Source organism: Rissa tridactyla, chromosome 3 (genome assembly GCF_028500815.1).
Source record: "Rissa tridactyla isolate bRisTri1 chromosome 3, bRisTri1.patW.cur.20221130, whole genome shotgun sequence".
In the NCBI taxonomy this organism is placed as follows: Eukaryota; Metazoa; Chordata; class Aves; order Charadriiformes; family Laridae; genus Rissa; species Rissa tridactyla.
This window is the reverse complement of record NC_071468.1, coordinates 88,581,554-88,608,636: the sequence shown is the minus strand read 5'-3', so window position 1 is coordinate 88,608,636 and position 27,083 is coordinate 88,581,554. Positions and strand designations below refer to the sequence as shown.

Genomic DNA, 27,083 nt, shown 5'->3' with positions numbered 1-27,083 from the left:
TTTTTTTAGTTACCTTTTGCCCAGCACAGATTGAAAAGCACTGTATTTGAAACCCATGACCTTGCTTCCAAAACTGCTGTATCAAAAAAAATATTTATGCTGTACGTATGACTCTGCAGTTGATTTAAGTAAGCATATGAACATAGAACTGGAGTTCATAATTTCTAGTTAGCCAAAAGGCTCCAATTCATGCCTAAAATACTTATTGATTGAAGTGTACGTTGCTGATGTAGGCACAGATGTTAGTTTCATTTTATGTCGCGTGTGAGCATGTAAAGCATTGGTATTGTGTACCTGAAAAATTGTGCAAAGCTGTATTGGAAATCGTCATTGTGCTAATAGCAGTGAAAGCACAACTGTGTGGGGTGGTCAGGCCAATAATTATCTGGGCTGCTGGGTGGGTTTAGGTGATCTGTTACTGCGGCCTATGGTGCTGTGCCAAGCTTATGTTTCATCTGCGTCACCCAAGCTGGCTTTACTCTGTATATGCGTATTCATGCTGTCGTCGTATGGTGAGTTTAGTGCAGATGCAATGTAATACGAGGAGTTCTGCTTTCTACTAGTTTTTGGTGGTTTTCTATTTCTTCCCCAGGCTCACAGATTCACTCTGTTATAAGCCTAATGTAAGGCTATAAATGAGTCCTTAGTCCAAAATTAGAAAAATAATCATAAGTAATGATACAAGAAGCATCTGTTTATAGTCTTTTTATAACTGTATATAGTGAAATACATACCTTTATCTCTTATTAAAAGATGTATAAGAATGGAAAAACAGATTGAGACTTAAGTGACAAGTAAACACATGTTTTTAGGACTCTTCTACAGAAAATGCAAGTTGGTTTCTAAGACGGAAGTTACCCACGACACCAAGCTCTTTCGCTTAATGTTGCCTAAGAGCACACATCTCCACGTTCCCACTGGACAACATGTTTACCTCAAAAAAAACATTGCAGGTAAGAAAAATTGAGAATGTAGCCAAGGCGATATTAGCATAATTCCCTTTTCATAGTCGTGGGAGAATGCCGAGTCCATGACCATTCATGTCCTGGTTGTAGTTAGAAAGTCTCTGCTTCCAGGATCACAATCAGTGCTTAATAATGAACTGACTGGATTAATATTGCTGGAAAGCTAACTGTCGAGGTGGCTGGCATTTACTGTTGACCTTCTTAGCTCTTCTTTCAGCTCTCCCTTTAAATCATTTTCTCTAGTGAAGTAGCGATGTTTGTCTTTGAAGGAGGGGAAGCTCATTGTATCTGTGTTATATATGATTAGTTGGTTCCTTTTAGCTTGCAGCTTTGTTGGCATGTGGAGGGTAATGTTGCAGTTTTGCCTTTTTTTTTTTTTTTATTTCTTCAATTTATAGCGGTTGTGGCAACACTGCTTTACACTCCAGTTGCATGATATTAATGATAACATGAGTTTGTTAGAGGGATACATCTTAAAAAGCATTGTTTAAACACTATTCACAATTTTGTGAAAGACAAACTTCAAAAAATAAAATGAGAGATTAAAGAAATATCCATTTTATTTTTTTAAGGCTAATTTTAAAAATTTGCATATTAATGGTTATGTTTATTATGTACTTGCATTGCACTATGCATGGTAGAGAGATTTCTCAGAAGAATTTTTAAATATTTAATTGCGAACTGTTTTGTCCTCATCCTCCTCCCTACCTAATTCTTTGCTGGTGTCCAACTCTTCTATTCTTTTTTCTATCTCTATACCATAGCTTTTTAAATTGATAGTGGAAGAAAATATAATCATGAGGTACTAAAAATCTGCTATTTCAGTTTATCAAAAATCAAGCGTAGTCCTTGAAATTAAATGCAAATGTTTAGTTTTTTCATGTTCGTTGGGGATGACTCTAGATCTTTTCTTCCAGTGTTTTGAATTGCTAAGTGGTGTAGAAATAATATACAGTACAGTGGCCTGAAGATTTTAATTGGAAGTAGAGGGCTACTGAGAATAAGAACTGGTGCAGTGGAAAGTAACATACTTGCTTAAAAACATGCAATGGTCTTATTTTTTCAGGATATGCAGATTATTTGGTTACTCATTGTTTACTTTGATATTTGATCGCACTAAATTTGTTGGATATAGAGTACTTTTTTGTATTACTTCAGCTTCTTTTTTTGTCTTGTGTCTAGGGACAGAGGTAGTAAAACCATACACACCTGTATTGCCTTTTTTGCCACTGGATTTCAAAGAACCATTTAGCCATGATGGTGCACATATATATTTAATGATTAAAATTTATTCCTGTGGACTGTTCACACAGGCACTTGACCACCTACAAATTGGTAAGTATATGTTGGGGGGTTTCGTGTTTGGTTTTGCAGCAATTGCTTTATCTTTTCAGATTCACTGTCTGGGTATTGTGATGATGTTCTTGTTTAACTACTTATAAATCAGGACATGCTTACAGCTTTTTAAATCTTCTTCTCCATGCCCCAAATGTACAGGCTTATCCTCAGTGTAACTAGGAGTTGTCCATTACGTAAAGCTCTGCTGACTGATCTTCCACATGTGTTCATATGTGTCAGCTGTATCACGCACGATAATTGATTCCTGTGTATTTGATTGTATGTGTTCTTAGAACAACTTTTTGCACTTCGGAATAAAGAAAGCTAGGTCTACTTTATAGACTTAAGATGCACTTCCTTTTCTGTTCCAGATACGAGGCAGGTTTTTAACAATGACTTCACAAACATTTGTGTACTCATATAGTGTAAAACCCATGAGAACATGACATCGTAACTGAACATCTGTTCTTTTAACAAGAATGATCCGTGTGTGAAATGTATAGTACCCGTCTGAAAGAAACTCTAATACTATGAAGATGAAGGCAATATGAAAGGGGCTTTTAAAAATCAGAATACTAACTAGTTTGTTTTCATCTCGTTAACATTTATCATTCTATTTTTTATTTTTTTTATAAAGGAGACTATATTTCTGTCAGCAATCCTGAAGGTAACTTCAAGAAGTCACAGGTTCAAACTTTAGAAGACCTCTTTTTATTGGCAGCGGGCACCGGCTTCACACCAATGGTTAAACTGCTCAATTTTGCTCTGACTGAAGTTAGTTGCCTCCGGTATGTACAATTCTTATGATTTAAACTCAAGCTAGAATAATCCATAGGAAGGATGACACATAATAGGCAAGCTTCAGTGTTAATAAAACTATTTTAAAAAAATTTAATAGATGGTATGAAAGCATTTTTCTTTGGCTTGTGCCAAAAGCTGGCATGCTCGAGGGAAGAGTCTCTCAGAGACTTAGGGAACTTAAATGTATTTGGTTATTGGCTACCATCAGAAAAATGGATTGATTTGCATTTTGGATTTTAGGCGTGGTACAAATGAGCTCACCAAATAGAAAATCTGAGGGTTTTTTTAGAACTAGCTTTGCATTTGAGCGCCTGGTTTTGTATTGAAGTATTTCAATGTAGATACTGTTTTTCAGACTGAGGAGGTTTACAACTGTTTAGTTACGGCTTCTCTTTAATCCATTAGAATAGCTACCATATTATATTGTTTTCACCTGCTAAGCAACAGTAACGCGTTTTTACCAGATGAGTTCTGGTTTTCATGAAAGTGCAACTTATGTAAGCACAGCATTAAGTATATTCAAATGCATAAAACGTTTGGATTGCATATGCATTCTGTACACTGCTTGTTTAAAAAAAAAAAAAACCAACAAAAAAACGAAAACCAAAAAAAAACCAACAAAAAAAACCCCCAAAAAACCCCAAAAAAATGGGGGGTGGGGGAAGTATTACTCGTTGTTGTTCAAGTGAACAATACGTTTTGGCCCCTTATGTCCTTCAGAACCACAGAACTAGTAGTTTTGCTTGAGGTGATTGTCCATTTATAACTGTAAATATAAGTTAAACTGCAACATTGAGCGTAAAGAGTCTCAACTGAAGAGAGTACAGAATAGCTCAACTTTAAAAGGAAATGCAAAGAGTTACTGAAGGGGCACACTTCGATAAAGGTGAAGTGTACCTGCGTTACTTTTAGCAAAAGTTTGCTGTTAGAATCATGGCTTGCAGAATTTCTTAGCAGATTGCACTTTTGTTGATGTGTACAAAATTGTGTAATTTGGGAGACTACAAAAATGAAAAATATGCCTGACTGTATTTTCTTTAAAGCTGTTGCAGAGGACAGTTCAACAGACTTGCTACTGCTTTCCTGTACCTTTGAATTCAGACTTTTGTAATGGAGATTAATTTCTATTACTGGATTTTACTCAATACAAGCACAGGATGTTTTTGTTCATTATGTCTTTATGAAACACATTTTGAAACAACATAGAAAGATTAATTGGACACTAATCTTCATAGTAAAGCTAAAAAGGATTACACGTACTGCAGAAATCTGGTCCTAGAAAAAAAAAAAACAAACCCAGACGTTATTCTTACATTGTTTATTGTCCAGCGATTATATATAATCTTATTTTGTGAGCAGAGAGACTGTGTACTGTTTGGCTCTTTCAAAGTGTCATGTGTTGTCAGTAGTGAATAAGACGTGGCTGACTGGCTTTGTGAATCCAAAAAGATAAATCTATCATCTGACAAAATGCTTGGGAAGCACTACTAAGTGAATTTGGAATAAAATTTTTTTTTCTTCTTCTTGAAGGCGGAAACTAGTGTGTCAGGTAAAGACAGTTGTGATAACATGAAAGCAAAACTAAGGAGAGCATAGTAAAAGATGCAAATCTTGCCATGTTGTCCATAACCAGAATAAACAGAGTAGATGTGCGTGAAAGACGACTACTGCACAGATAGTGCTTGTATCTACGCTGTGCTTGAAAGATGACCAGAGGGGCTTATTGTAACTCTCTTCAGTGCAATTTCTTATGGGGGAACTCAATGCTCACAGTTAGCTTAGGATGCAGCAACATCTGTTTTCTTACCAGTCGAAGTAAATTAATTTTTCCTTCTTGCCACAGCAGCTTGTTAAGCGCTGGAATGACTTGATCTGGTACAGGTTCTGTTTATATGCAGACTCTTAAAGCTTGGGGCTTCTGACTGCTCTGGGTAGCTTAGTTTCTTGGCCTTGTATTTGCTGTTTAACCCTCACTTTCTCTTTTGGGAAAATATTGCAAGAGTGTCTTTATTATATATGTGTATGTATATATACTATTTATATATACTATTTCTATACATGAGATCGTATGTGCACATAAACAATATAAATATAATTTTAATAAAATTATCTTACTGTGAAAAGTAAATCTGGATTGTACGTGCTAGACCACGAATAGCAGGCAGTTGAGGAAGGATCTGAATCCGAAGGACTTGTCACGTGAGGGTGCAGAAGCAGCCTCTGTCTGTTGTGCTGCGCGAGTGCTGCTGAAGCTCTGGGGCTGCACTGCACTGCGAGCACCGGAGAATCCGCAGCTTCCCTGGGCAGCATTTGCTGTGATGTAATGGGCTTGGATCACTGGATTCCCATTCTTACTGTCTAGCCAAAGTCTCCCTATTATCTTTTAAGTCTGTTAGTTCTTGCCTATGGTAAATGTGGAAAACGATTGGTTCTTTTCCTGACTGCAATATTCTTTTGGGCATGCAGTCACCGTGTTCTTCCTTCGGTCTTGTTTCTTCTCTTACTTTGGCCAAAGCATTAATTTAAAAAGAATATCGGTGCTCCGTGCTATTTTTTCCTTTTTAAGCTGAGATTTTTGCTCCTTTTCACTGGTGGTGTATTCCTGCAATCAGATAGATACATTTCTAAAGACTGAGGCGCAAAGGCACTAAACACTAGATAGAGGGCTAACACTCTTCTCAAGTAAGTATGGGATGCTTGCAGTCTATTCTTAAGTCTCTGTGATAGTTGTATCTTATTTTGTCTCCAGCTTTTCCTTCCTAAACTACCACTTTGTTCTCATATTCACTTTTAATATAGTGTTCCACTTTAATTCTCACTTTTCTGATTTTGAAGGTGATTTTGTAAATCTTTCTACCTCCTCTTCTTCCTCTGTGTTAAAATCACCTAAAGATCTTTTTAACTCCTCTCCCTATGTACAGCTTTTCATAGGATATTGCGTACCAGCTTTTTAGTCTACTAAAACCTGCATCCCTTGTAGTGGCTACCAGTATGTCAGATTCTCCCTATTTCCTTCCAAAGAGCTGATTAAGTTTCTCATTTGTTATCTAAACTTCTGTCATTGTTTTCTGAACCAGCTCTTTTGTACTGGTGGGGACCATGTCTAAGTCTCCACCTCTTCCTTTTAGCTGTTTTTGCCCTCATTTCTAGCAAAACTGTTACCAGTTCATTCCAAGTTTTGGGGTTTTCTGTTCTCTTTATAGTGCTGAGTACTAAGCAGTACTGCAGCAGATACATTTATTTACACTGGGGAGTATCAGTAAGGGTGTCTCAAACATTGTTCTCCAAATAACCAATTTCTACCTTTGTGCCCGATGAACAAAATGCATGGCTTTCCTATATGCTTTTTATTGACTCTTTTCCCCACCTGAGTAGCATTTGATGCTGTGGTGCACCATGCTAGCTCTGACAGCACTACATTCTTGACAGGAGCTTTATTTTCCATGTTTTCAGGGAAGTGGGCCCTGGGAAGCACGTAAGGAACCTAGATTTTTGGCACATGCTAGCTTCTAAATAAGTTGATTTTAGTATTTAAAGACACAGCATAGCTGATTTGAGGCTGTTTTGTTCTACACCAGGCAAGTTTTCCAAAGCTTGTGTGTTGTAACTTATTTTTGAGTTGTAATGTATCTGGACCATCTTTCTCTCGATAACACGACTGATGATGTGTGTTATATACCATGGTCATACCTCAGTTTTATATTTTGGCAGCAGAAAATTAATGTGCTTCTAAGTAGAAGATGATCTCTTATCTTTGGCATCTGACGTAGCTTGTAAGAGATTTCCTGGTATCTTGAAGTGCTACCAAATTGCAAAAGGGGAAAAGGTTTGAAGTCAGAAAAATGGGGTATCTTCAGACTGGGAGAATATAGACTTCTAAACTGCTGTAGAAGAACAGCTGGAGATACGAGCTCTCCACAGAAGCCCTGGCATGTGTGATGTGCATGTGTGAAAGATGGCTCTCTGCAAGGTACAGGGATGAAGTGATGGGAGTGAATAGTTTCAGTGCAGCATCGTATAAACTTAAGTGTGCCTGGTGCTAGTCTCTTAGAAACAAAGTTGGCCATGTGTAAAAGGGACAGCGGGTAGTGGAGTGCCTTGTTGATGGACCTGTGTGGTGTGAAAGACCAGCAGGTTTAGCTCAGCCTCTGTGGTGGCCCTGACAGGTACCCATGTGGTTCTGCCTGCGTTTCTGTGCCTGAGATCCCAGTGCTCCAGCCTCCTGCAAGTAGGGCACGGAACTCACTGCTGCTGGCACCACAGCAACATGCCCTCTCTGCTCAGAGCTGTGCCTGAGCGGGAAAAACAACAGTAACTTAAAGCCCCATAGGGGGCAGTTCAGGGACGGCTTGCATTTAACAACAGATCATCTATCAGTTGTCCCCAGGGTATTAGTCTGTCATTAGCAATAAAGGAGAAGTTATGTGGCCTCATCAGATGGTAAATTCTGTTTTGTAAAGTCGGTCTTGGTGTTCTACCTCCACTGTAGCATAAAAATCTGAAGAGATAATAGCACTGACCTTAGCGACAGAGGATTTTTTTTTTTTTAATGTAAACTATCTGGCAAATATAACACTTGTAAACAGTAGCTTTCCAGGTAAGTAGATGTTATAAATCAACAAATAAAATAGGAATAAGATAAGCTGGTACAGAGGTCTTCACGTTATGAGTTAGTTTTCTCTTACTCCTATGTTTAGATTCCATTTTTATGAAATTAATATTGACATAACCTTCTTGAAATTCCAGTTTTCACCTCTACAAGCTGGTGTATGTAATACTAAAAAGCTGTACAGAGTTCATATACCAGCTATTAATTGAAGTAGTAGTGCTCAAACAGTATTGAGAAACCACTAGATCAAACTTGACAAGCTATACTGTATTCTCAGTCAGGTGTTAGTAACGTCAGGAGACTTTGTTTTTCTTAGGACAGCAGTCCCTGAACTAGAGGTTGCAACCGCAAACAGGGTTATGACATTTAGAAGAGAGGTCACAAGTTCAACAGACTTTCAGGTACAACAAGAAAGATACTATATTGGGTTAGTGGCAAAAAGATTTGAGGATTGCAGAGTTGCAAAACAAACAAACAAAATGTAAGTAAAAGCTTCTGTATGATGGGGTGAGTTCTGATTCTTTAACGTGTTTCAAACACAAACAGTCTGCAGTTTTGTGGTTTTTTTTTTTCAGGACAGTGAAGCTGATCTTCTTCAACAAAACAGAAGATGACATACTTTGGAGAAACCAACTGGAGCAATTAGCTCTTAAAGATGAAAGGTATTTAAAACTCTTGTGGAGAACAACTTGAACAATCCCAGTGTACAGAAGAACAAGACTTGGGGCTTAGACTAACTGTACAGCTTTGGCACAAAGATAGATCCTGATTCTGGAAACTCTTAGCTAAGAATTTAATGAGATCTAGGGAGTGGAAGGAGATGTGCTTACAGTGGTCACAGATGCATAGCAGCAGGCTATATGCCATTATGTTCTGTAGGTCCCAGAGGAAGCCAGGGATTTGATTTGACTGATAGATGTTTTTTTGGAGATGATATGTTAGATGAGGTGATTGTTGAGGCTGTCTGAGAAGCTTTTTGAAGGTGAAGACAATTGGCCTTAGGAATAGAAAATACAGATATGCAAGGAGAAGCACAGAAGTGATAGACAAGGACAGTGTACCCTGGGAGCAACGTTCAGAATTTACAGAGAAGTCTCGAAAAGTCTCTTTGGTGTCACTTAGTTGAGAAAATGTTTATCTAGAAATTTGAAGTTTAAATTAACTTCCATTTTTACTTACTAATTGTTGCATTTTTTCCTCAATTACAACATAATTATGGATTAAAATGCACTAGTGTACATGTAATGTCAACTTAGTTTACCAGGCCATAGTTTGGTTAAGAGACATAGGAACGTCAGGTTGCCTTTTAATTTTAGTACCTTGGCTTTTGTCACTAGACGGATTGTTACTGCCTAGATTTTACATGATAGAAGTACATTTTGTTTATGCTTACTTAATTGAAATTGTATGAAGAAGTTAATTTAACTTGCTCCTTCACAACATTGAAGTGAAAAATCAATATTATTTCATAACCTGGTGATGTCTGGCACATTCAAAACTTCATAGTCTAGACATTGTGCAAACTTACAGTAAAAACCCTTTCACTAGGAGCCTTGGATAGACAAATACTTTTCTTGGTTTTTTTTACTCAATAACTACACTGTTAGTGGGGTTTTTAAAACCACTAAAGGATTTTCTCATTGATTAAATTGTACTGACATTTTCACAAGTTTGGCTGAGCATTCTTATTTCATTACTTTTGTATTGAGCTCCACCAACATTTGTATAAGTGAATAACGGAATAACAAAATCTGTGCCTTAGTATCTTCATGGTTAGCAGCTATTTTTCTTTGTAAAGTGAAGTATACAGCTAAAATTTTTATGATTGAAAGATTGGATTAAATAATTAAACACACAATACCTGAGGTGATTTGATTGACTTGATTGGTAGGAACAACTAAATGTCTGTGAGATCTGATACTGTGCAGTGGGAGCTGAGCAGAACAAGAAAGGAATCACAGGACACATTGTCTCGGTCAGTAGCATTTTGCATAACAGATTTCTAATTGGAGACAATATTTCTGAAATAGTCTTTCTCCTTACCAGGTTTGAGGTTCAGTTCATTCTTTCACAACCAACAAAGGACTGGGTGGGTAAACAGGGGAAGATTTCTTCATCGCTTCTCTCTGAGTTTGTGAAAATAAGCAGAAAAGACTCCAAAGTGCTTATCTGCATCTGTGGTCCAACACCTTTTACAGAACAAGGAGTACAGTGAGTATTTTAAATTATGAACTAGACAATGAGGAGTTTTTTTTTTTTAAAAAAACTTGATCACCTACCCAGCTATAGTGTTTCTGACTTGGTAGTCTTTCATAAACAGCCTTACGTTTTCTGCTTTGCAAGAAAACTTTTTAAATTAAAAAAAAAAAATAAAAACCCCACCTGGCATCACACTTTAGGCGTATATTTAGTGTGTAGATGAGTAAATAGCAGCAATAAGTAAATTTCATGAGCTCTGATAAGTTGTCCAAAACTTTCTAAGAGCATCTGTTTAACAATGACCTTTTTTCCCCAAAGTTTTAAATGCTGCTTTTAATCTGGTGTTCATAAAAAAGTTGCTATAATAGGAAATAAGCTTTCTGTGTTGGTGTTAGCTTGACAAATTAAATTATTAAAAGTAAAAGTTAAAGCAAGTGTTTTATCACAAGCACTTTGCTCCTTTTTTTTTTATTTTTATTAATGCATATATTTATGTCTGTACCTGATACTTTCCTTATTTTTTATATGCCATACTTTTCAAGATAAAAGGCCTTCTTCCTTTCTCTTGCCTAGCTTCAAAATATTGAACCAATATGGACATCACTTGCATTTCTGCAGCCCTACTGAAGTCAGGTGCATGAATCTAATGGAGGGTGGAATTGACCAATAATTGTGCTTACCTGTTGAGAAATCTGAGATAATTCAAATGATATCTGTATTTATTTTTAGAAATTTTTTCAGTAACCTAAAAGATCATGTAATACATATGGGCTCCTGGGCATGAATTGTTTTCTAAACATATTTGCAGAGGTAAACTTCATTAATGAAAACAAGATCGTGGTGCCGAAGTTATGCTTCAGCTGTGTCTGCGGAGGGTTTGGGCTTACAAATACTAATATTACCAATTTGATTTCTGACTTGCAGGTATCTGAAAGATCTTGGATACTCCCAAGAGGAGATACACGCTTTTACTGCATAAACCCATATGAGGATATCAGTATTTCTTTGTATAATTCAATCTTATTTATTTACCTTCATGAATTTAATTAAGTGAGAAGCCATTTTTTAAAGACTTGAAATTTCACTCTTGGTACCAAACTGTTTCTTGGAAGAAATCTATCTTTGAAAAAATTTTATACTGTGTTTTATCTTGTTTTTGTAAATATTTTTCCTAATCCAGGGTATTAATTTATTGTAGAGGCAAGCAAAAATGTATAGTATACATTATGTGAGATATTTCATGTTGTTGGTTCATGAGAATTCTTAAATTTGACAAGCACTGATTTAAGTTTTGACTTGAAAAGCTTATTATTTCTTACTGTAAAAAAAGTCTTAAGAGCAATACTGTCTGAAATTAAATATTGCACTGTAACTCAGGTAACCGGTCATTGAAAAATGTTCTTTTCCATCTGAAATCTCGTATTTGACTTGCAAGTGATCCAGATACATTTTTGGCTTTGTAAACAAAGAATAAAAGTACCTTTGGTAAAATATAAAAAATTTACATAAAATAATAAAAAAATAATAATTTTACATTACTTTGTGCCTTCTTCTAGATTTTCTGTATTTTCAGTTTATGGTGTGATACAGAAAGGTTTGCACAAGCTTAGGACACCAACTGAGAGCTCGTAACAGAGGCACAGACTCTTGCTCTTGTACAAGACTTTCTATATGACCTCACTGATGTTACACATCCCTTGATATGAGACTTTCTGAAGGTAAAAAAATGACAGCTTACGTCCTGCAGATACCAGGGTAAGGACCATAGAAGTACCTAAAAATATTTGATAGGTTGCAGTGGTATCAAATGAGGTTATTTGAATCAGTGGGGTTTTTTACCCCATTACTAAAAATATATTATCATGAGGCAGTAGTCTGCTGTCTAATAATAGTTTGGAGAAAAAAGCAGCAAAGCACCTACCCCCCTTCTGTGTTTGTCAGTAGTATCTGTAGGCATTGTTTCTTATGACTTCCAGTATTGTTTGCATCCTCCTGTTGTGTTGAATTTCTTCCTCCTCAGAAGCCTGACTTGTGGTTGTGGTATTAATACTTCAGCATTCATGAAAAATTCTGTAATAATACCCTTTAAAAAGGTTAAATTGGTCTCTGACAGTGACTGGCTATGCTAAACTGAGCTGTCATCTCTTCACTGCCCTCTCATTTATTAGACTTGAAGTTAGAAAAGGATCTGTGTCAGTCATTGCCCATAGGTCACAAGATACTTCAGAAGAGACAGTGGTAATGTCAGCATTTTGTCATCTAGAAGGATCTAAATGTTTTCAGCTATAATCTTGCAATGCGTTATTTGTGGAGATTTGTACCAGAAAGTTCTGAACAGGTTTCTCTTCCACTGAGCAGAAACATCAGTGCTACACTCGAAAAACGAAGCACTCATTGAATTTTATCATTTTTTTTTTTTTTTATGTCACAAATGCAAGATTACTGTGTTGACTTAAAAAATTACATTTTGGTGTTAATGACTAAACTTTACAACTTCCATAGGATACTGAGGAATTTCTCCTGTTCCCATCACCCAGGATCTGATGGGATGGGCTCCTGTGTGAAAGAATTTCATTAATTGCCATTCTCTTAGGCTTTTTGGTTTTAACGGGGTACTTTGCCAATATCCTGCCTTTGGTGCTTTGATTGTCCTCATCTGCCTTTATCCAGAAGGATAAAAGAAAGTGTTTTGGATAAGTAGCTGTTGTGACACAGTACATCAATAACTTTATTCTTTGCCTTAGGACATACACCCTATTTCATAGAGTCATAGAATTGCTGTGGTTGGAAGGGACAGTTCAGATCATCTAGTCCAACCATCAGCCGAACTCTGACAAAAACCGTCACTAATCTAAACTATATCTCTAAGCACTATGTCTACCTGTCTTTTAAATTCCTCCAGGGATGGTGACTCAACCACTTCCCTGGGCAGCCTGTTCCAATGCTTGACAACCCCTTCAGTGTAAAAATTTTTCCTAATATCCATCCTAAACTTCCCCTGGCGCAAACCTGAGGTCGTTTCCTCTTGTCCTATTGCCTGTTACTTGGGAAACGAGACCAACCCCCACCTCTCTACAACCTCCTTTCAGGTAGCTGTAGAGAGCGATAAGGTCTCCCCTCAGCCTCCTTTTCTCCAGGCTAAACAACCCCAGCTCCCTCAGCTGCTCCTCATAAGACTTGTTCTCCAGACCCCTCACCAGCTTCATTGCCCATCTATTTGACAATAGATGATGATTTCTTGGGGGCTTCGTGCAGTCCAGGTGGTGATTGTGGATGTGGAACTACTTCAGAGTAGGTCTAGGAGCTTGTGCAATTAGTGTGCATCCTTTTGGTTTCTGAAAGTTCATTTCCAGTCTGGTTAGTAGTGGTAATTGCTGTTTACAGTTGCAGCTTGAAGGAAGTTGTGCTCTTGGAGGCTTTAGAATGGTCATCCCGAAGCATGGAAGACCCTGATGCGGTTATGACACTGTTTCATAAGGCGTGTGGATCTTAAATAGCTTAAATATGAAGCAAGGAAAGCAACCAAATTGGTAGCTCCCTTGGAAGTCCAACAGGATGTTGAGTGCAGAGGTGTTCTGCCGTGGTGGTTCTTCCAGGTCAGATCTTCCCAGGGTTGGAGTGAACTGGGTGGATCTTGGGCTGTGTCTGTCCACAGGGAAAAGAGGAGTCTACCTCCAGGGCTTGTTGACTTTTTATTTTTCCTGTAAATATTAATACTCAATCAAAAGCAAGTAATATTGTGATGCTGATGCTACTGATGAGGAGCAAATGGAGACTGTGACATGCAAAAGAGATGTTATTGGAAGTTGCAATATGCAAATGTGTTACCTTTGAAAGCTTTTGAATGGTTGCTGGTGGTAGTTTCTGATTCATTCCGTGTCAGGCACCGTCAAGCACTGAATTCAGAAGTGTTTCTATTCATAATAAAACCAGAATATCTAAATGATTCTATGTTGAGCATGAAGTAGTGAGCGAGTGTTTCTGCTTTCTTTTGGGATGACTGAATAGACTTGTCAAATAGTCTGTTTTAAGTAATACAGCACTAGTATATGCAGAGCTTCCTACTTTGGTATTTTGACTGTCACAAATTATAATCAATTAGTGTGTGTGCGTGATGGTTGGTTGTTACAGAGGAAGAGACCAATACTTAAATATCTTCTGGAAGTCAAGAGAATACGTATATACATACACGCATCTCCAGTATTTCTTCCTGATGTTTCCCTGGCTAGATTGCCAGCCTATAGCATAAGATTTTAAGAATTTGCACGTCTCTGGGAATGCAATTTCCCAAAAGGTGAGGTTTTTGTTTGTCCTGTACTGGTACGACTTTCAATTCTTTGTCGTTAGTTCACTGACTTGCCTTGTTGAAAGTTTATTCTCAGCAAAATGATGCACTACTCAGCTTCTGTTGAAGCTGGCCTGCAGATTTGGAGTTACTGGAGGGGAAGAGGAGAGAGGGAATAGGCTCTCGTGTGCTGTGCGAGGATTGACCAGAAGAGCTACGTTTTCTTAGGAAACAAGACTAAAAATGGAAGGTGACATCAGAAGAATATTCTCCTATTCCTGCTTTTTATCAATTACCTGGTTAACGTCAGATAAACGCTCTCTTGAATTAACGCTCTGGGCTGTTTCTGGATGGTATTTCACCAAGCAACAAACCCTTTTTAATTTTCCAAAAGGAGATTTGAAACATTTATCAGAAGGCACTGGCTTAATTACTGTGTTGACAGGCTCAAACGGGGAACTTGTACAGAAAATAATTTATGGGGAAAAAGGAACATCTGCAGACTCACAGCTCTTTGTTTGGAAGGTATTTTTGGATAAACTCTCCATGTAATTCTTGCTAACGTTTACAGCTGTAGATACGTATTTTGTGTAATTAGAACAGTAGCTTGAAGTAAATACTATGGTACAATATATTAATAATAGTCTGCCAAGAGACTATTCATAAAATATTTATGTGTTTGTCCATACATGGGAAACATGAAAAATACAATAGTTAGCGTTATACAATATGCAGTGTTTATGTTGCATTTTGTTGTTGGAGGCATACAGACTTAAATCCCAATTATACATTGTAATCCATTAGTAAGCCTGCTTTATAGCTAGCTGCTGCATGGTGCTGATAATGAAAAGGGATGATAAATTGTAACAATTATTTGCCAGTTGTATTTTTAAAACTCAGCTTCTTGGGTTTTCTGCCTTTAGTAAGCGTGAGGAAGACCACTGCTTGTAGGAAAATCCAATTTGCAGATACATCAGTTCTAGTTCCGGGATACTTACGTATTCAAAGACTGATGAAAAGAAGGTCAGAGGAGCCAGTGTGAAGTGGCGTTGTTGATCATTTCTCTGCTGCTGCTCAAGGAGATGTTTGTATGTTCATTGTTTATACAAAAGCATCCTTAATAAAATCACCCGTAAATATAAGGCATTTGAAGAATGCAATCATTCAGTAGGTCTTCATTAACCAAAAAAATTTCTGATGTTTTGTTTACACAGCGTTTATTATTTCACTGCATCCGTTGTTGCGACTCTTCTGGAGGAGACTGATTACATAGTAAGGTGGAAACGTTTGCTCTATTGTCTCCTCCCATGCATATTTTTTTTTTTTTGAGCGAAATCGATTTTTGGGAGGAGCCACAGAAACCTCCGTGTAGGTTTATCTTTTATCATACTAGCCCTTAGCTGCTTTTCTACAAAAATTCCTGCATTACCAAACTGTGCAACACCCACCTTATTTTAAAAGATGATCATAAATTTTATGTATCGGTGACCTCTTAACATCAGTAGCTCATGCTACGTACAGTTGAAATAAACGGTTTCTTCTCCTCCCTCACAAGAAGCTGTATTATCAAGATCTTGGAAATACATCTGCCTTTTGCATCAGACTGCTGCATCCTGATTTTGCAGTTTCAAAAACCAGCCAACCAAAACCAAACTAAAACAAACCCACCACACAGATGATTTGTGGAAGATGCACCCACCAAATCTGCACATTACAACTCCATTTGAATGGGAATGTTCAGAAACAAACTAATTTTTATGACTTCGCTACCTCATAAAATGCTGTTGTAGAAGACTCATGCATTTCCCCTCTCTCATTCTTTTCTTGCAGATACGTCTGTATTGTGGCTCTTTTTGCTGCATGGTTTGGGAAAAGGAGAGTAGTCCCCAAATGTTTTGATTCCACCTACAGTCTTCATTGCCCTGACCTTGTCAAGGATGATATCCCTATGGTGATCCCTTCCATATCAGTTCAGGAGGACCTCTTTAAGCATGGCATTCTACTTTTCCAATTGGGAAAATGCCTATTCAAGCATCTTTTTGCAACGACTGAAATCCAGATCACATACAAGTGTGTAGTTGAGAGCAGTCATAATTTGACATCTGTAGTGGAGTTAAGTGGAGGGATGCTCATTTCCAAGTTCCAAAGTGGACTTTCTGGTGAGATGAGCAGAGAGTTGCTAGTTTCCCCCAAGATAGGTTCTCAAGGCTTCAGGCACTTTGAGGATTTTTAAGATGTAATTTGAACCGCCTTACTTCTAAAAGCCTCTGATTTCCTTTGAAGTTTTGAAGAGTTCTGTTATTACTCATAACTTGCTTTGCACGAGTAGCTTAGCAACCAATGGCCATTTGACATTATATCAACTTTCTAATCTAGATATGATACTACTTGTTACAAGTGGCTGATGTGTAACTTTTAAGTTTTACTTATATATACTTACTTATATTAACTTTAAATTTTACTTGAAAGACTTGTTGCGGATTATGAATTTTATAATAAATTCCTGAAGTGACGGACATCACGCTGAACGTCTAAAATCGAGGCTAATTTATATTAACAAGTGAAAATGGCTTTTTTGAAGGCAGTGATGCTCATGGTCTGCCTGTTTGCATTAAGTAGCATCCCAGCCTCATGTAGCTGTTAAAATGGAGCTGCTGACAGTCTGGTTTTCTGTTGTTCGAGAGTATAACCCACCCGTCACGTTCGGAAGACCACATACCTCCTCTGCTAGTGATAACTTTTCACATCTGTATTCACTTAACCTGTTCTTTTCCAGTAAGAATGACAGCAGCAGTAGCTTCGTTTTCCCTTGAAGCGTATAGCTGTTGGAATGTTGCAGCCATATGTGTGTTTTTGTAAATAAATAAAAAGCAGCTTTGCCTACAGTATTGGATTACTGGACAAAACTTATGAATTCGAATACTTGAGCATCCAAAAGAAGCCGTGGCCAGCAGGGCGAGGGAAGCGGTTCTGTCCCCTTACTGCACTCTGGTGAGACCCCACCTGCAGCTCTGAGGATCCCAATTTAAGGACATGGACCTGTTGGAGCAAGTCCAGAGGAGGGCCACGAAGACGATCAGAGGGCTGGAGCACCTCTGCTATGAGGGCAGGCTGAGAGAGTTGGGGTTGTTCAGCCTGGAGAAGAGAAGGCTCTAGGGAGACCTTATAGCAGCCTTCCAGTACCTAAAGGGGGCCTACAGGAGAGATGGGGAGGGACTCTTTATCAGGGAGTGGAGCGACAGGACGAGGGATAATGGTTTTAAACTGAGAGAGGGGGGATTTAGAGAAGATACCAGGAAGAAATTCTTTCCTGTGAGGGTGGTGAGACACTAGCACAGGTTGCCCAGAGAAGTTGTGGATGCCCCATCCCTGGAGGCGTTCGGGGCCAGGCTGGATGGGGCTTTGAGCAACCTGGTCTAGTGGCTGTCTATTTTAAGAATCTCCCCAGAGCAGGGTTTAGCTTGGCACTAAGATGCCTAAAATGAGGTGCCTGCAGCTGAGCTAATTCCTGTTCTCCCTTTGTAATCACTGGAGCTCAAATCAGCACAGCCTGAGTTGGTTCAGCTGAGCTGGGTGTGGGATTCAGGGTGCCCCGTGCCGTTTGAGATGTAGTGGCAACTCAGACCCATACACAGATCTTTTCCTTTTTTTTTTTTTTTTTTTTTTTTGCTTCGGTTCATGCCTGTCAGGCAATGTTTTCTGCCTGTCTGAAGCACAGTTGGCTGCCTCAGAAGTATTTGTTTTCCTCTGACTGTACATAAAAGCCTTTCTGCACGGGGAATGCAGTTTTCAGAGACTGACAAGTATACTAACGTGGCGATGAAGAATTTGTGAGTAACTGTGATTACATATCTGAGCTACTCACATTTCAGATGCAACCAACCCTTAATTCCCCAGGTTTTAGGTTAATGTGAGCAGTCACGGGGGAAGGGGATGTTTATTTTTTGTTTTTAATAGCATTGGGCATCAGTAAGGCAGGGATGTGGCACCCCCTTTCTATGTGAGATGGGGTGAGCTGCAAGCTTCCCCACCGTATTTTGCTATCTTTGACAGACGAATTACTCAAAAAAATCTGTAGCCTGTTGCTAAACCTGTAAACGAGTGGATGTATAGCCAGTATCCATGTGCGGAGGTGATTTTCCAGCATATGTTACTAAATCTTCTGTCTCGTCATTTAGGCCTTTGATGACTAGTGAGGTGAAGTAGTAATACCTGATGAGAACCGAAGCAGAGATTTTTTCCAAGTGTAGCTGTAGTCTGGATGTATCTCTTTGGAGCTTTGCTGTGCCAATACTTACAAAATGCTGTGCGATCAGGTTTAGGTTTTCTTTTTCTTTAGTTTTTTTTTTTTGTAAACGTCTTCAAGGTAGGTTTTTCCTGTATATTTTTATGTTTTTAAAAAATTCAATATGCTACTAAAAGATTGGTTTATAATTTACCTGATCTTACTTTAAATGGTCTTATTAACATACCTGTTTTTACAAAATCATTAGCAAGAATAATCTTACTTCATTTTCTACAGGTATATAAATCCACTTAGGGCAGGGGCTATGTGATTTTCTGAGGCTAGCAGCATAAACGTTGAGAAATTAGGATTTAAAAAAAAAACAAACAAAACTCTCCTTAACCCAGTCCCGCATTTCAACTTGTCCAGAAGGTATTGTAAATATTAAATTTGTCAATAATTGGGGGAAAAAACTCAATTTATGTTCTTACAGAGCTGTCTTAATGTCTGTGATGAGTGACTTCACTCATCGTTCTAGTCAGAGTCTAAATGTACTTAGTCCTGGGCCAGAGTAAACATTCCCTGGCTGTCTCTCCATATGGTCCTGTGCATACGCCGTACAGATTCTCCTCTTAGTTAACTACCCACCTTTCTTTCTTTGATTTTCCTTTTATTGGCCACATTTCATGTCTTCCCTGAAGTTTCAGCACAGGCCCGGATGCTTTCTGTGTTCCTATGGAAACAGATGACTGTCTTCAAACAAACTGGGCTTGCTGAGTTGCTGTGGCAACACAGGTGAGAAATTCTAGGAGGTGCGGAGAAGTGTCAAGCCTGTGCCGGCTGCTGAGTCCAAGCGTCTGGCGTCTGCCAGGAGCCAGTGCTGGATGCCCCGGAAGGGAGTGAGGAATTCCCTAGGATGCAGATGATGGTATTAAACCTTTAAACGGAGGAATACTCCTCCTAGCTTGCATATCCTGCTGCATTCAACCACGAGTATCGCGCTCCCTTGGTGTGTTTTGTAGCTTCCCAAGGGGTTTATTGATTCTGTTATTGATGATTGGGCTAGTAGAGGTCAAAGAGGAATGTCTGGTTTTTGTCATCAACTTGCAATTATTTCTAATTGAAATGCACCTGCTGGCAGTCCCATCGGTATTTGTATCTGCAGGTAGAAAACAAAGTCCTGTTGGAAATATTTTCTCCTACTTGAAATAAAGAACCCATTTAAAATGCACTGAGATGAGGCGAGGAAGATCTAGTCATTGTGAATTTAAAAGCAAGTAAAACTAGAAGTTTGAGTCACTCGTGGCCGATACACAGATACATATATATCCACCTGGCAGAAAATGGGGGTGGGGAAGAGGCTCTAGATTATGTGGCAGAGGAATAACTTCATGCTTCTCAAATTGACTAGATTGTTAGTCATGCAAGAGAAGCTTTTGAAAATATATATTTAAAACCAGGTGTGTTTGTTAAAGCACAGTATGATACAAACCATCTTCTCACTGAGTCAGAAGACATACCTAGCTCATTTCCAATAAAGACGCAAAAAAAAGTTGTTAAACCGATTGACCAAAAAGTTGCCAAACTGATTGACTAAAGCGATCCTCAGGATGGGGAGAAGGGGCCCTCCCGCTTCCCCTTCTGGCCTCCTTGATCTCTGCTTTGAACTGTGTCCCTCTCGATCATACGGAGGTCAGTGCAGGACACAAAGCCAAATTTTGAGCATCAGCTCCAATAAAGGTGAAGGGGAGCCAAACCACTTCAGACAGGAGTCACCTCCTTCAGCTAAAGTTGTGAAAACTCCACCCCAAATGGTGATCGTTGCAAGGAAAAGCGTGCGGGAGAAGCCAGGCTGGTGCTCCTCCGATGCATGCTCCAAGGTGGCAATGCGGGAGATACGAGTGACAGCTTTAAATCTCGGCTGTCTGGGAGATGAAGGAAAGCAATGATGACCAGGAAGGTTATAACGTGGGGGTTTCTGCGCACTGTAAAATGAAAAGAAGCCTTTTCTGTGTTGAATGTTTCATACAGTTGTTAATGCTCTAAATGACAAAAGGCTCCACAGATGCTCTGAGACCACTGGGAAGAGACAGAAAGAAGGGTACCTAAGATGTAACTGTGTTAAATTTTGGGGGTACGGCTTCTAAAAATTAGGAACCTGAAGGTAGGTACCGAAGTGCAGGGTCAGGAAAGGTAACTCTAAGAGGCACAAAGAGCAGCTGAGTACCTCAGTGCCCACCGGCTTGAGCAATTGCCGTATAAGCCTTAAGGAAGAGCTGTCTCCTACCTCCCAGCAGGCTGAACCTCTGTTCAAAAACGCATCCAGTGCCTCCGATGGCTCAGACTGGGTGGAGCAGTGGGGTTTGCTCCTAAATGCCACAGTCACTGAGAGTTTTAAGTGAAGTGGTCTTCACCTACCCTCTGCCCTTAGCCTTTCAACAAGATGAATGAATAAAAGCAGAGTAGATGCTCTATGGCAGCACGTTTGAGTCCCAAAAAGTCTTTAAATAACCATCTTAAATCCACCTACTGTCCCTTCAAGATTCTACACTGTTCCTCGTAGGAAAAATAAGTCTATTAACAGGACTTCAGTACACTTGCTGAGTGAACAGTGTTCTTTTTCGGTGCAGAAAATCCTGTGAAATTATTTTCCTGTAAAGAATACTGACTATTGAAATCTTAAATAATAGATCTCCTGGGTAGGAGGTCTTACACGCAGAGATTCCTCTGCATATTTTGAAACTAGTGAAACACGTTTAATAATTTAATATCTTCCCTGTTGTTCTTTTCACAGATTGTAGAAAACTCACCAGCATAGCTTCAGAGTTTACATGCGGAATTACTGCTATGTCCTCTTCTTGAGAAACAGCTGGGGACTTCACCGGCCCTCCCAAGGTTGCAGCCTGGAAACCACACAGCTCTGGGGAGGCTGCTTCGACTCTGCTCAGGCGCTTAATGGGAGAGATACTGGTACTACGGGTACCTTGGGACTTTGTCAATACAGTAAAGATGGACCCTGCCAACATGCTTTTGCAAACCTTGCACCTTCTCTTGCATCTACTGAAGAGAGTTTAGTCATGTAAGGAGAAGAGCGGGGCTCATCTCGTAGTCCTCAGGGGCTGGGACCGATGCATGCTGGAGAACACGTGCAGTGTGTCAGCTGCTGCAGAGAGACAGTTTGCCGCTCCATATGCACTGGTTTAAGCAAACCACTCACCCCTCCAAAAGAGCAGACCTAGTGGATTTTCAGTCTCATAACTTTTGTCTTCCCCTAATTGGAGTAAGCTTGCTCTCGCATCTCCTACACTCTCACAAGGACAATTTGAGAGATGTTTTACAAATTACACTGTTTACCTAATACTAAGTGACAAAATATGAGGAATTTCAGTAGTAGGGTTCCTTGTCTCCTTGCCTATACAGAACTGAATCCTCTTAACTAGCTAAACCCGACTGTGGTAGGCAAGAGCTGCTGAAAGGGCTTTACCTGCTGCGTGGGAGAAGAGGCAGACTGGAACAGTGGGTTTGGAGTTGTATCAATCCCCTTTCAGGGGGAAATGACTTACCTTGCTTCTCCTCTTTTTGCAGGACAGTAGCACTACTTCGAAAGTATTTAGGATTTTCTGCAAGCATTAGCTTGGATTGAGAGTTTACTTTTATTTGAGACGTTGCCTCTCAAAAAGCTCCACTCAACAGGACCTTTGATCAGGCCTTTCGCGATGGTGTCCTGCAGAACCACAAATGGTCAGTGAAGAAAGACAAGGGAGGAAGGGAATTCTGTATCAAATAACACACCAGTTTCTGCTTATACAGACTGATTTGGTGAATTGTTTTTCAGATTTGTTTTTTATACATCACTTTGTCCAGTGAGACTAATCGCTAAGCGTAGAGTCCTGCACCTGGGGAGGAATAACCCCATGCACCAGTACAGGTTAGGGGCTGACCTGCTGGAAACCAGCTCTGCAGACAGGGACCTGGGAGTCCTGGTGGACAACAAGTTGACCATGAGCCAGCAATGGGCCCTTGTGGCCAAGAAGGCCAATGGTCTCCCGGGGTGCATTAAAAAGAGTGTGGCCAGCAGATTGAGGGAGGTCATCCTCCCCCTCTACTCTGCCCTGGTGAGGCCACATCTGGAGTACTGTGTCCAGTTCTGGGCTGCCCAGTTCAAGAAAGACAAGAAACTACTGGAGACAGTCCAGCGGAGGGCTATGAAGATGATCAATGGACCACAGCACCTCTCTTACGAAGAAAGGCTGAGAGACCTGGGTCTGTTTAGCCGGGGGAGGAGAAGACTGAGAGAGGATCTCATCAATGCTTATAAATATCTAAAGGGCAGGTGTCAGGAGGATGGAACCAGACTCTTTTCAGTGGTGCCCAGCGACAGGACAAGGGGCAACAGGCACAAACTGGAACACAGGAAATTCCATTTCAGCATGAGGAAAAACTTCTTTACTTTGAGGGTGGCAGAGCACTGGAACAAGCTGCCCAGGGAGGTTGTGGAGTCTCCTTCTCTGGAGACATTCCAAACCCATCTGGATGTGTTCTTGTCCAGCCTGCTCTGGGTGACCCTGCTCTGGCAGGGGGGTTGGACTAGATGATCTCCAGAGGTCCCTTACAACCCCCACCATTCTGTGATTCTGTGCGTGGTTCTGTAATCTCTAGTTTACCCTTTATCACATGGTGTCTTGCCTATGCCAGGGAGGGATTTGCCAGTCTCTCCCTTGATAAGGCCTTGTAATGAAGATGTAACTTATCTTGGTGAACACATAAATCATGTAGTGTTCCCTTGCATTCTTTTAGTAAAATGAGAATAATTTTGTAATGAAAATGTGTCAGTGTATCTACAGCTACTAAAGAGCTTTCTGCAACCCAGAAAATAATTGCTTTGGAAAATAATTTCTTAAACATTCGTAACTAATACAGATCTGGCAACAAAACTTGTAAGTACAGGCTGAACTTTTATGGAGTCTTTTCCTGATTATTACTATGACTACTTCAAAGTTATGTGAAAGAAAAATCGAGTGTGGCTCCTTTCCGTTTTCTTCCTTTGTCAGAAGTGAAGAAAGCCCATAAACCCTGTGCATAATTGCTTATTTTTCAATTAGAAATTCTGATTCTGTCCATTCTTCAAGGTAGCGGAAAAATGAATGAAATATGTATACTGCAAACTAAGGATGATTAAAAATAACTCCACTACTTGAAATACATTTTCATCAGTTATTAACCTTTTAATGATTACTAGTACTATAAAGACACCTGTTTCAGCTTTACCAGCCCATCAGGTACCACTGAAAGAACTTCTGGTGAGCTCTACTTTGATATCCCAACGTGTCCTCCAGCAAAATTGGGCAGCAGATTTAATGCTCCTGCTTTTGTCTGTGCTGCAATGGTTGGTTTCGTGGTGTTGTTGAGCTGTAGTTGTTAAACTGGAAGCAATAAACTGAGACCGATGGACAGCCTGGATTATGTTGAAACAGTTTAATCTATTAGAAAGCCAAATGGTCTATCAGAGCAAAACAGTGAGGTATCCTGATCTGACAGGAAGGCTGAATGCAGCAGAGCTTTTTTAAGGTGTCTCTTTTGATTCATAGAATCATAGAATCATAGAATTGTTAGGGTTGGAGGGACCTTACAGATCATCTAGTTCCAACCCCCCTGCCATGGGCAGGGACGCCTCCCACTAGACCAGGTTGCTCAGAGCCCCATCTAGCCTGGCCTTAAAAACTTCCAGGGATGGGGCTTCCACCACCTCTCTGGGCAACCTGTTCCAGTGTCTCACCACCCTCATGGTGAAGAACTTCCTAACATCCAGTCTGAATCGACCCATCTCTAGTTTTAATCCATTCCCTCTAGTCCAACCATTGCCCGACATCCTAAAAAGTCCCTCACCAGTTTTCCTGTAGGCCCCCTTAAGATACTGGCAGGCCACTATGAGGTCTCCTTGGAGCCGCCTTTTCTCCAGACTGAACAGCCCCATCTCTCTCAGCCTGTCTTCATAGGAGAGGTGCTCCAGCACTCTGATCATCCTCGTGGCCCTTCTCTGGACACATTCCAGCACATCCGTATCTCTCTTGTAGTAGGGGCTCCAGAATTGGATGCAGTACTCCAGGTGGGGTCTCACGAGAGTGGAGTAGAGGGGGAGAATCACCTCCCTCGACCTGCTGGCCACGCTTCTCCGGGTGCAGCCCAGGATACGATTGGCTTTCTGGGCTGCTAGTGCACGCTGACGGCTCATGTTGAGCCTCTCGTCCACCAGCACCCCCAAGTCCTTTTCCTCAGGGCTGCTCTCGAGCCAGTCACTGCCCAGCCTATAGCGGTACTTGGGATTGCCCCGACCCAGACGGAGGACCTTGCACGTGGTCTTGTTGAACTTCATGAGGCTGGCATGAGCCCACCACTTGGCATGGGCCCACCCTCTCAGTAATAGTTTCTGTAGTCCAACCCTGAAACCAAGTTTATGCCATGAACCTGGAAAATGCTCGTTGCCTTGCCTCTGCATGTGGCAGAGATCCCTTTGACAGCATGGGATGCGGGTTTCTTGCCAGTTGCAGGGTTTTTTTTTCCTTTTGCAGGCATGGCTATAAAGAGGTTCAGTAATTAGTGACTAGCTATACTCCCCAGAACATATGTAAATATAGCAGTATAAGCAAGAGTTCCCTTGGATTTGAGGAAATTAAGAAATAATTACCAAAAGAGATTTGCTACCTTAATCCTGTAACAACTGGATAGTTACCATAGTAGTGAAAGCGTTGTTCAGCATAAGAGAGGAAATAGCTGGAACATGCCATGGGTAGTTTGGAACACCACTTAGTTCAGATTCCCCTCACTGGGAATAAAGCCAACAGAAGAAGGTTGTGTTTAATAAAACAGGACACCGACAAGACCAGAGTATGTCTCAGGCGGGCAAAATCCTACAGAAAGACGCACAGAATACAATTTTTGTCTGTATTCCGTGCACGGTTGTACTGCTAATGGCATGCAGCGGTTTTAGCAGTCCAGCCAGCTTCCTCAGTGAAATCATGTTTGCTTTTATTTCTTCTTTCAAATAGACTGGTATCATGGCAGTGTTTGCAAATAAATTTTATGTACGCAGAAGACTATGAACGTGAGGCAAGTTCACAATTTATATCCTTTTAAGCTGTGTACAGTGAAACCTAAAGACAGTGAATTTTTACTCAATAAATAATGATAATATACATTTTTTAATGCAGTGGAATCTCCTCTTGGTAAAGCTACTAAGGGTTAATCTAATTCTAAGTTTGGCAACAATGCTTGTGAATTGTGTATTGCGATGCTCACACAACCTGAACACTAGAAAAAGGAGCTGACAGACCAAGACTCGGAAAAGTGAGGTTATCTCGGAGTATCTCTTAATGTGTGCTGCTTGACAGGCACTTATCCTGCGCCTTGTGCAGGATAAATCCATCCCTTAGGCACAGAAGTTTTCTCCTTTCCTGTTATACACAGGAGGTGACTGATCCTACAACTGCAGAAAGTCCCCTCGGTGTTTAGGCTGGGGCTCTATACACATTCAGCTCAATGCACGTTGAGTCTAGGAGGCACGGGTTATCCCCACTCTGATGGGGACTTCTGACCTTGCTGGTCTTTTGTGAGACAACAACATCAGCAGGACATTCCTCTTTCCTCCTCAGTCCTGACCTTCTGCTCGTATCTCAGATTTAAAGCTAGGTTGAGAACTTGGTTTAATGAAAAGCATGCTTCAGTGTTCACATATTTCCCTCATCAAATCGCCTACTTGTTCCTCACAAAATGGAAAACTGCTGGCCATCCCTTGCCTCGCAGGTACTGGGGAGCTTTGCCAGGATGCCAAGAATGTAAGAGCCCTCTGGCAGTGTACAGGGTACAACTGAAGTCCCTTCTGCTTGTGGAGGAACAGGATCAGCATGTCCTGCTTCTCAAAGCAGTCCTGGCCACTGATCTGTAGGGCAGCAATGAATAACTTCTGACTTTAAGACAGTCCAAGTGTGCCTTTGTCCTGGGATTGTGCTGGCTTGGATGTGGAGAGCTGCATTTGGGTGAGGTACCATGGCTGGGACTCCTTAGGGGACATGGTGTTCACTCATTTAGTGCCTTCATTAGAGGGGCTGGCTTCATGTGCACCTCTGGGATCATCAGCTAGCTCATTTCCTGCTGAGCACGCCGATTTTGGTGAATCCTTTTTGGAGAAACACAACTGACTGTATACATGTCTGTGCTGGGACTGAACGTACTACCCAGCCTGGCTGGTAGTTAAAACTAGAATGAAACAATGACAGCCGCAATGCCTTTATCTTAAGTTGACTCGGGCTCTTTATTATCTGCCACTTATGAAAACGTGGACTGGAAAATAGTGCCCACTGTCTTATGACTAGCTAGAAATGACTTTATGTGTTGGTTATGTGTTGGTGAAGGGCAGCAAACACTTTATTCCTTCTCTCTTCCCCCCCCCACCTCAACCTTCACTGAAGAGAAGGAATGGCAGCTTAGAGAAATACAGGCGTTGAGGAAGACATGAACTTGACACAACCCTCAATTCTAGAGAGCCTCAGAGCATTGCTACATAACCAGAGAAACGAGCTGAGATAAATGTAAATGTTTTGACCGGTGGGAATTATTTTGCTGACACGCTCACAAGGGTGTTTAGAGATGGGAATGTGATGCTGT

General features: G+C 40.3%; 1 protein-coding gene across 3 annotated transcripts in view; it reads left to right on the top strand.

Moving 5' to 3' along the window:
* Window positions 1–11,450, top strand: part of LOC128906800 (cytochrome b5 reductase 4) — a 40,229-nt gene extending 28,779 nt beyond the window's left edge. For all 3 annotated transcript variants that reach the window (XM_054194707.1, XM_054194706.1, XM_054194708.1), the window contains 6 exons: window positions 813–953; window positions 2,148–2,300; window positions 2,941–3,091; window positions 8,289–8,375; window positions 9,760–9,924; window positions 10,837–11,450. In XM_054194707.1, coding sequence (XP_054050682.1) covers window positions 813–953; window positions 2,148–2,300; window positions 2,941–3,091; window positions 8,289–8,375; window positions 9,760–9,924; window positions 10,837–10,891 — 752 coding nt within the window. In that variant the 3' untranslated portion in view covers window positions 10,892–11,450. The remainder of the gene's footprint in view (window positions 1–812; window positions 954–2,147; window positions 2,301–2,940; window positions 3,092–8,288; window positions 8,376–9,759; window positions 9,925–10,836) is intronic.
* Window positions 11,451–27,083: the final 15,633 nt, after the last annotated feature.